At 34.9% G+C, this 11,181-nt stretch overlaps 2 protein-coding genes across 4 annotated transcripts in view; both read right to left on the bottom strand.

Moving 5' to 3' along the window:
* Nucleotides 1–2,550: 2,550 nt before the first annotated feature.
* Nucleotides 2,551–3,419, bottom strand: LOC128670637 (ubiquitin carboxyl-terminal hydrolase-like). The gene has a single exon (XM_053746456.2). It carries the CDS (start codon nt 3,297–3,299, stop codon nt 2,613–2,615), a length of 687 nt encoding a protein of 228 aa, XP_053602431.1. The 5' UTR covers nt 3,300–3,419; the 3' UTR covers nt 2,551–2,612.
* Nucleotides 3,420–5,580: 2,161 nt separating this feature from the next.
* Nucleotides 5,581–11,181, bottom strand: part of spg (sponge) — a 52,137-nt gene continuing 46,536 nt past the window's right edge. Inside the window, exon 34 of one of the 3 annotated variants that reach the window (XM_053747069.2) lies at nt 5,581–11,143. In XM_053747069.2, the coding sequence (XP_053603044.1) occupies nt 10,980–11,143 (164 nt within the window). In that variant the 3' untranslated portion in view covers nt 5,581–10,979. The remainder of the gene's footprint in view (nt 11,144–11,181) is intronic. The other 2 variants (XM_053747067.2, XM_053747068.2) reach the window with 2 other exon arrangements.

Below are 11,181 nucleotides of genomic sequence, written 5' to 3'. Positions count from 1 at the left end.
AATGTGCGTGGTGTCTCATCTGTTTTCACATAGTCTTTTATTTGTAGCACAAGCCAGTCTGCAGCTCTATAACACATATATAAATGACTGAGATTTAAATAAGTAGGAACCTATGTACATGAAGTTCGGATTGCTTATTTTTAGAATCGGTAAGACGAATGGAAACTTCTTTTCCATCTCTTACGGACATCATAATGGAAATATTTGTATCTGTGATATTTTAAGTATATCTTTTAGGTAGTTCGTGTTCGTGTTTTTATCTACACATACGGAGACATCTAATCTTAAAACCTATATACGTTCTAACATTTACAATAAACATTCATCACTAACAAGCCCTATAAACCTTACATACAAATAAAAAGTTCAAACAAAATTTATTCATAGCTTATAATCACCAAAAGCAATGATAACGATGACAGACGACTCTGCCCAATGTTTTTGCCATGTTCACACGACCTCACCAAAATTGAATGACTTACGTATTTGAATACAATCCCATTGACGCATAGGACGTATACAGCTCGTGTACACAGTTTAACAGTTGATTTCCATGTCATTATCCTCGCTGTGGTGGTGTCGAAGCCAGCATATTAATATCGTGAACGGTCAAAAGTTAATCGGGTTTAAGTCGTTCGCATCGCCCACGGAGATTCATCACAATCGTCATTATTCACACACAAATTATGTAATTTCAATAAATGGAGCTTATTGAATAGTGATGAGCGTTGGTAGGCAGCGGTGGGACCCCTGGTGCGCGCCTTGGCTGCCAGTATCATCAATAACATGACTTTTGAAATTAAACTATATCCATTGCTGCTAGCATACTATTTTCTCAAATTTAACCACGATATTGCCACGCAATGTATAAGTAGCATTTTGGAACATATAGTAGAAACATCATGTTGATGGTAAGTACGTCTCCCAATAAGCACTTAGATGGTCATTGTCTAAAATAAATGTATTTTGTTTGGATAAATCGTGCGGGTGCCAGTGGAGGTCGAGGTGGTGTTAATGAATTTCGTGTTAATAGTTCGGCTGCGTCTACTGAGTCTTAGGTTCCACGATTAACAGTGTTTAACAGAGTGTATGATTAACAGAGTTCCATGATACAAAATCATTGAGGTTTATACCTGACTAAAAACGTGTCTGAAAGGAAGGCAATAACGATTAAACAATTATTAGATAGATATTTATCTAAACAATAAGTAAAATTTTACCTTTTGAACTTCATCTAGAAATTGTTACTGGAAAACTGTAGAGCCTTTTTCGGTTGGCCATTTTACAAGAACCTTGATATAATTTTCTTACAAGAAATCAAGTCCCAGGGAACAAGGGACGGAAACGGAACCTCGCATTCTGAATGTCACTCATTTATCATCAACACAAGAAAGCAGTACAATAGTAGAGCATTAGCGAGCTACACGTCCGTAATTGATTTATAGGCAAATATTAATACTGTTCTCACCAGGCCCTCCATGAGTAATGACCCTAACAGGAACGCTTGTGGTTTTGTTTTTCACCCATTAATCCATGTTAAAGGCTCGTCAGCGCTTGATTGACATAGCCTCGTGCACAAAGAACTGAGGAATCCTCGCTCATTTCCCAACCGATCGGTCGACATATCGATCACGTGTGTATGCCCAACGTAAAATGTCAACAAAACGTCCGAACTCAACAGTATCACACTTATCAAAACAATACAAAACGCGGGATGTTATCGATAATGATCACGGGCACGACAACCCTCCACTCCATTTTTTGTGGGTTGACATCGCGCTAATAATACTCATGAGAAAAATGCGCGGCGGACCCCAGTCATCCTCCTTTTGTTTTTAATTTCTACCTCAGTGGCACCGATTTAATTGGGCTCAACTCGAGCGAGCGCACCTTCGTATTTCACCTCGGCTCGCTTCATTTGAATATTTAAAGCATTTCGGGTCCCCGCCGCATTATTTTCTTTATTTACACAATATTTATATATTTATTTCAGGCCTGGCGTCATTTATTTGGTGACGTGACTTACCGATGTCGCGTCCTTCCCAGTATCGACATAGTTAACGCGGAGAATTCTCTCGCGTTCCGTTTAAAAGTTTTGAGTTCGCTTTGTCTTTTTGGCGGACGCGTCGCTGCCGCGTGTGGCGAGCCCTGCTCTTCGTTGTTTTCTGGCCAGCTCTTATCTGGGACAAGATTGCTCGTTTTTAAATGAAGTTATATCGCCCCGATTGAACACGAGACTCAGAGGCGAGGCGAATTTTTAATTAGTTTCCGAAGATAGAGAATTTTAAAGGAGGAATGCGGGAGCCGTGTCGCGAGTGTGCGCGGATTCTTTAATTGAGACGTGGACGCGGCGGGCTCTCAGCCGATTTGTTAAGGGCACAGAGATTAATTATGAATTAAAGACTTAAATCGAACCGTCCTGCGAGCTGAATGTTCTGGTTACACTAATGAACAGAATTAATGATCGCAATATTTCTTAGTGCCATATTAAAGCATCGCATGATACCGCGTCCTCTCCACGTTTTACTTGAAACTATATTTAAAAGAAAATCAATTTGAAGAAATTTATTTTAACACGACATAAGTACTTAATAAGTTGAATAAATGGAAACTTAGTGGTTTGGTACCAGAGCTACGACTGTGAAGCCGATGTTATCTGGTTCCCGCTCAACGAACTGGCGGCAGACCTTAGCCGCGTCCTCCAGAAGAGTCTCTTGAGTGGTCTCCCCGTGGTCGATAGGCAGGGCCTTGCGGCCGTCGAGCTCGAATAGCCTCCCATCCTTGTGGACAAACGTGACGAAGTGATTATTCACGACATCATTAGCTTCATTACCTTCTGCGTTGCCAATTAGCATGATTTCCTTATAAGCGTCTAGAATGGCTGTGGAGTTCTCCAGTAGGGCTCCCCTAGCGGCGGCATCGAGGCCTTCAGCGTCTCTCAAGTATTTCTTCAAGAGGCCGTCCTGCAGATCTATGGTAGGGGTGTTGTTCGCCACGCTGTGAACCAGAGCGATAGTACCGCACACGTTGCTGAGCACTTGACGCAAATGAAACACATCCTTAGGAGGTTGTTCCCCCTTTTTCAGCAAACTCTTTTCTTCTTCTTGCCGATGTTGTTCGTAGGAGTCGGAGAGAGGGAAGAGCAATATGACTGCAAGAACCGGCTGCGGCACCCAGGTGAGGGCCTCACCTTCCAGTCCTATCACATCCACCATGCGCCACTTGTCAGACACTCCCAGTTTCATCAAGTACTTATTCATAGTTTCAGGGTTAGACTCCATCGGCAAAGCCATAGCCATGTTGAACAGAATAAAGTTATCGTAAATACCAGAATCAAGAATATTTTCCCACAAAATTCTTCTTTTTTGAGACTTCAAAACAATCAGAACTTCTCATTTGTCAGGTAAATGTCACTTTTCTCATAAATAATAAAAATTTGAGAAAATAAGTTAAGGATATAATAGGTTTTGAAGCTTACCTAAGCTTTTTTCTTTTAGGTAGAAGCCGCATAACCTACCTAGGTTATGCGGCTTCTACCTAAAAGAGCACAAATTTATTTCCTTTTCATTGGACATGGAGCCCTTAATGAGACTGGTAAGGATCGATAACTGGAAATCCGTAGTCTATGCTTACCTATGGGAAAAATGCAAAATAATGTATGTATGGACCGTACTACTTGTGTCTACACTATCCTCTACACCAATTCCTCGTGCCGGTGAATCGTATCGCGTTAGCCTACATTCCAAAAAAGCGAAGCCCACACGCAAGTTTTAATAATTATAGCTCATCGGCTTGGCTCGGATCGGCGGTTTTTCATAGCAACAGCAGATAAAATGTTGGATTTAGTCGTGAAGTCTTAAAAGGTCCGTAATCATTTACGTATAATAAAATGATCAATAAACGTCAATATTGATGGAAGACTACTTCTTTCCACGAGCATTGAAATATAAAATGATCGCACTAAATGTTCGTCCATTTATTGGCAGTGCATAATTGTAATTAATTACCACTTGCAGGTGTTTCAGCACACGTTGCACTCCACATGGCACTTCACGGACCGTTTAACAAACAGATACTTTCAATTTAATTAGCACTAATTAATAAATGGGACACTAATGTGAGCACTGAGTAATGTCTGCCTTTAACAGGACTTCAGTTCAATTTTATGTATTTACTAGTGTAAATAAATTAGAACAAAAACTCACCTTGATATCATATCAAATTATGCACATGGAAGCGCGAAATGCTCAGCACCAAAAATATATAAGAGCGAACATCTTAAAGACTGAGAAAAATCTGAAAAATAAAATAAAAAATTTAGATTTTAATATAATTAAGACAGTATAATCTAATTAATTGATAGGTACATTAATTAAAAACTATGTTTTACAATTATTTCAAATATTAACTATAAACGGTTATTTGCACTACACAAAATATAACTTATCCATGTAATAAACCCGCTAATATTTCGCCTCGTCCTCAAGTCATCCTCCTCTCGATCACTTTCAACAAGTTACCTCATCGGCCCTCTCATTAAGTTGTCAAATTTTGTCAAACACTCGCCTTCCATTAAGGGCACCAAGTGGGAGGAACTATTGAGAAGATATTGGTCGACATCAGTGATAGAATTGGAAGATAAATCTGCGGATAGATCCGTAGGCTGTGTTGCAAGATGGTGTCAACAGAAGCCGGGATACTTAACTCATTGTGGAGAATTCGGACTATTTATTAAGTACTAGGTCTGATTTCTTGAGTATGGTTGTAAATTGATATTAGATATCTGTACACTTTTACACAAAAATTCTTTCTTATTTTATTCCACGTAGTGGCCTTTACCTATTTATTTAGTTAAAAATATGATATGACCCGAAACATGACCAAATTTGTCTCTGGATTGTAGATGTACCTACCTACTTAATTAGGATACACACTACTTATCCTGTTATTGATAAAAAACTTAAAACGTATTCTATGCTAAATATGTTTTGTCACTATCGCACTTTTTAATATTTGTAATTGACAGAAAGAGACAAAACATATTTTAGCTTAGAATATGTCAGGGTTTATGTGTATCCTAAACCCAAAATATAATAAAGCATCCCAAACCATTATCATTATATTTGACAAATCTATTCATGGAAATTCGTCCACTCTACACATAAATCTTCAAATATTATATCATTTATGTGCAGCTTAGCTTCAAAGGCGTGGCAAATGTCCACGTTGACTACCTTCAATTACTGACTGAGAGCAGTTATTATTTAGAAATTCTGTCGGTAAATACAATAATCGATTCGCATGACCACGCGCGCCGGCGCACCTTCCAATCACTTTCCATTTCGACGTCTAAGGATAGTTGATAATGAATGCCAATTATATTTGATAATGAAATATTTAATGTGTTGAAGAAATCGATAATACACATTGGCGCTTACCATGAAAAAATATACCTGAATTGCTGCGAGAAAAGGATAATACAGCTGTGCCACTTTTTTTTGTTCGACTTGCGGCAGATTACATTTTCCTGTATACGGCCGTAAAATCCGTTGACAGAAAAAACATATTCAATGGACTCTTTGAATGCTTTTACTGTCCAGAAAATGACAGCTGAAGTGACAGCCTTGCGATGCTTAGTACATGGAATTAGTAACGGAGTACCTACTAATTCCATGGTTTAGTATTTATAAGATACTGAAAAAAAACAATGGAATCACCATCTAAATATTTTTATTCGCCCATTTACATACATATCTTTAAATGGCTACTCTTCTCCGCTAGATTGTACTAAATCCGCTACACGTTTGTACTGATCAATTTCATTTGGCGAAAATCTAAACTTCTCTATCCCACGTAGGAAGAATCGGATCAATAAGAAATAGCACGAATTGAGCCTTGACTAATCCCGATTTAAATAATAATACAATTTATATTATATTTTATAAAAATAGCTGCTGAATTTTTGGTATAATTATAAAACATTGTATTAAATAACGCTTTGCGATGTTCATTCATTATAATCTGATGTTGGTAATGATGTCTCAAGATATTGACTGGAAAACTTTTTTATTGGAAGACGATGTAATGTAATTTATCCTGATCAATATTATCATTGTTTCAAATAAAGTCAGAATTTGTATAGCAAGCTAACATCGCAAAGACGAGCCTTAAAATATAATATGAAACAAGTTAGACTATCCTAGTGAGAAATATGTAACATTAACACAAAGTATACAATCCCAATATCAGACACATAATAAACTATATGATTAAAATCAGTCAAATCCATTCAAACTTAGGTAACTTAATACTTGTATGGCTAGACACTATTTTACAAAATCTAAAGTACAATTCTAAAATTATGTAAAGTAGGAATGAGCAAGGAACAAGATTTCACTATTTTACTAATAAATAAACACAGATTTTTAAAATGGGGAAACGCCGTTTTAGTTCAAAATGTATAACAAATTAAAATATACTAAAAATTAGAAAAAATCAAATACAAATTTAAATCAGGTATTATTTGTAAAATGGAGTTGTATCTTGCAGAGAAACATCACGAAAACAGTTCGTTAATAATTATAAAATAACCGAACATTTAAATATAAAAAGGTAATCGCCATTTACACACAACATTTCCTATCATTCGTGGCGAAAAATTATAATGTTCAATTGACAGTCGGCCATTGTAGCTACCTTTTATACAAAAATAGTGTCCAAGCTTACAACTAATAATATCAATATCAACACAACTACATTATCGTTAAAATAGGTCTTGTCGCTGAACGTCACGTTCGCAAAACGTCATTGTGAAAAATTCGTTCACTTTCGCAAAATGTCAAATTCGGAAATGGCGTTTTGCGAAAGCGACATTGTGCATCAAGTCCAAATAGAAAACTATCTAACATGCTGAATAGTATACAATGTAGTAAATACGAGTAAACAGATAAAACTGTTGTAAAATCTTCAAGAAATTGTTCGTTGAAAATATGGTTCTTATACCTAAAGTTATAGTTTAAAAGAACTACGTAAAAATACAAAAATATCACTTGGTTATTGGTAAGACTTGAATAGAAAAATTTAAACGATGAATAAAATGCTTAGTTTAGATTATAAACATTAATTGTTACTGCGTTGTATATGAGGTAATGTAATTTATGTTTTTTTTTTTCAAATCCCTGAAAAAGGTCTTGCGCGAAACCAAAATGAGATCATTGATACAAATCGTAATTTGATACATTAAAAAAAACTCACCTCTCAAAAATCCCTTTAAAATATAATCAAAAGAGTAAGGATACGCATAAAATTATAAAGATGACCTGTGGTTACATTTTTAGGGACGAAATTTGGCATTATTTTAGTAGATAAAGTGACATTACATTAGTGTTTCACCTTCATATTACTAGTTAGGACCGCCATATTGAATCTCATATGAAAACTTAAAAGTAAAGTTTATGTAAGTTAGCCTTATTTTATTACATTGCACGCTTGTTGGAGATTCACAGTGAACTGAACAATGAAGTAGTTATAAAAAATAAACAAAAATATAAGAAACTAAATACGTACATATTTTTATTTAATTCATTTGTCAAAAATGTAAACACCATACTAGGTATTGATCATTACTACGTCTTTGCAAACCTCAAAGTTAGGTTAGAGAGGAAAATAATATTATGTAGCGTTTTGTGTTCGGTCTATTGACCAATCATTGTTGTATTATTTTCATATACACATACTCTCTTTTACCATAGTACGTACATAAAAATATTCAAATGGAAGTTTTAAATACACTTTTTGTTGCATCTTAATAAAGCTAACAATTCACTTAAGGCGATGTCGATTATCGCATTACTCGAGTTTCTCATTGCACTCGCTACCGCATTTTTATCATAGCGCAATCATTTTGTGATTACCACCGCTTACACAAAAAAGGAAACTATTTGCGGAGACAAAAAGTCTGGAATTAAGCGTTGGCGTTCTTGACTCAGTAAAAAGTAGGGTAAAATCGTCATAGTTATGTTTATAGTCAGGAATTCCACTAATAGCTGCACGTAGTCATAATCTTTCACCGATATAGAAGAGATATGAGATATTATCGTGGGAATGGGATGATATCTTGCATCAATAATTGAAATAAGTCACTCAATATGTGGTTGTTAATCCATTCCAGATGTTTAGTGAATGCGGTTTTCATTCGCAACCTGTTATTGGTTACATTAGTCAATACTTGAATACTGGAAACTTTTATGAAAATGGACATTTTGAAGGAAGCCACTTATGGTACCTACATCGGAGGCGTTTCGTAAAGGCTTAAAAAGCTAACGGCAAAGGAGGAAATCGATATTTCATTATATCTATATATTGTGTATCAATTCTACTGATTTAATGGAAATAATATGATTCAGTTTAGATAGAAAAGTGTTCAATTTTGTGAGCACGATTATTATTTGTGAATTATTCAGTACAAATAGATAATATATTATATACGCGAAATATACATTACACTGACACGACTTATAAGTATATTTCTGAATCAAGAAGAAAATATATTTGGACATGCTTTGATCAAGCGCATAAATTTGAAAAAAATCTATATACTAGATAAAATTACCTACAAGTTTTACGAGAAAATAGGAATACTACTACTATGTACCTACTACATGATAAAAATACTTAATTTATATAATATCGACATTCAATATGAGCCTAAAACGAGTCTTATATGTTCTGCTTTATATGATTCATGTGGACGTTTATAAAGCAAGTAATTACGACTAAACACTACGTAATAACATTTCGAAAATATCTCGCACACGGGACGTCGACTTCGGCTAAGGCTTGCGGGTAATTTTTGAATAAATCCTTGTAAATCTTTATAACTCGGCCACATTTACTCTAGAAATGGCGTCGACAAAGTCACGTCTACGCTCTGGTATGGTGTGCAAATCAAGAAACATAAATATTACGGCATACTTATATTGGCAATTGCTAACCGTAATGAAGCAACAAGTCTGGTGAAACGGTAACAGGAGGGTAATATGGTCGTGTTATAAAGAAAATCTTGTAAAGAAAAATTGGAAATTAATAGGCTTCGGTGGGCACGTTGAGAGAAGGAAGGAGAATAACAATGTATAAAGAAGAGTATAGGTTATGAAATTGAATGGAAAAAGAAACATAATAGGGCGAAGAAGAGATGGATGGAGAGCAACAGGTACGATAAGGCTAAGGGGTGAATTTCACGAGGGTTTTGAACGACGATTGTCATTAGTGTTTATTAAATTGTACCATACACAGTAATCAATTTTATTATGCTATTTTATAAATAAGTAAAGTACTGGTACAATGTAAATTTTATGTTTAATTTTTTTAAAAATGATTCTATATGTATGTATTCTAAAAATGTGCGACACTAATACGCTACACGCCGCGTTCAAATAGTCGTGAAATTCACCCTAAGAGGAATGTGGCAGATTGGTTGACATCAGACAGGAAGAAGTGGAGAATACCTACATGTACCGACCCCTTATAAAGTGGGATAAGGGTAGGCGAATGATGATGTTATTAATATACCTTATAAAACTACGAAACAATAATTTTCATAGCCACTTGTAATAAGCATTAGTATTTCAGATCTAGTGGTCAATCTGTGATTGGTAGCCAATCTAGTGGTCGTCTCGTGCGAAAGATGACGAAATCAATTAGAATAAAAAATATCATAAAATCGCAAATATAAATGCATCGAATAAAATAATTATATGTACTTTTATGTAAAAGACCATATTAGCCATAAATTTTGTATCATTATTATATTAATATTAATTTAATACTTTATTATAGGAATCTATTAATTTCGAATAAATCACAAAAATCATCTAATAAAATTAGAATAGTATATATTCAAATAATATGGGTAATTGAAATACTTGCCCACATATATATTATATTTATAAAAAGCAATTCCTGGTTCAAATCGCTTCATTAGACAAATTGACAACAAAATACCTACCTAATATATTATTGGTTAAAAATATTTTTGGTGCCCAATGAACATAAATTTTAAAAACGTTTCATTAAAAAAATACTACCTATACTATGATCAAATAATAAAAAAAAACTCTCATATGTCTTAAATGCCATAGAAGCTAAAACCACATATTTACTATGTTGTGTTGTACGTTATAAATTAAACACTATTGTTATTTTGTTTGTCACTATATCACCTGTATTATGGCCCCGATACTTAATAAAATGCAAATAAATAAAATGAATATTTTTTATAAACTATTACTAAAATTCTTAGCTAAAATTAACTTCCGTGACGGAATGATATGCATCTACTAAATAAAGATTAAATGCTAAAACTATTTAAATATTAATTACATGAATGCGCCTACTAAATAATGTACGCAATACGTTGTAAAGGCTAATTGCTACGAAACCTTTGTAGATGTAGGCTTAGGCGGCCCCTAGACTCTCAATATTGTGCGATATGATTGAACAACTAAGTAAAAGAGTAGTTCCTGTCGAATAATTTTGACGAGAAAATAAAACTTTCCTATTTGGTCAAGTATCCTTGTCATTCATTCATATTGCGCCATATGATGGACCGTTTACATGCCGCCTGACAGTTTAAAGCCTTATGTTTAGTTACTGATAGTTGTTTAATTCTGTTCTTTAATGATGTCGCGTTTCTAACTTTGCATCATATTTTAAAAAATTAAGAACTCATTTTCTTGAACTTTGAGGAGCATAACAAAAGAGCGAATCACATCAATCACACAGACTAACAAATATATGGCTTTTAAACACAAGTCAAAATTCCGTAGCTAAACTGGTGCATAAAATTGGTTAAAATCCAAAGATATCTCAATATCTTCCCAAGCAAATTGAACTAACCGAAGATCAATTTCTTACTTGACATCATTTATTTCATTATTTATCGTTTAAAAATTCCGTTATCGTTTAAAAACTTAAACGTATTAACAATGTGACTCGCCATTCTCATGATGTCCAGAGTCAAAGCTGCTGAGATGTCCGAGCCCCTTGGGGGGGATCGGAGGGGGGGTCTCCTCTTCCACGCGCAGTGGTTCCGCCATCATCGATATTATTTCGTAGTGGAGTGATTCCACTGCCACATCCAGATCTGAAATGGGGAACATTGTCAATTTTGTCTTTTGTGCT

Source organism: Plodia interpunctella, chromosome 6 (assembly GCF_027563975.2).
Source record: "Plodia interpunctella isolate USDA-ARS_2022_Savannah chromosome 6, ilPloInte3.2, whole genome shotgun sequence".
Taxonomy (NCBI): domain Eukaryota; kingdom Metazoa; phylum Arthropoda; class Insecta; order Lepidoptera; family Pyralidae; genus Plodia; species Plodia interpunctella.
Note: the sequence above shows the minus strand (reverse complement) of the source record. Positions and strands in the feature narration are given on the sequence as shown.

Coding starts and splice junctions, on each gene's coding strand:
- LOC128670637 (XM_053746456.2), bottom strand. CDS start 3,299: ATGGCTATGGCTTTGCCGATGGAGTCTAACCCTGAAACTATGAATAAG.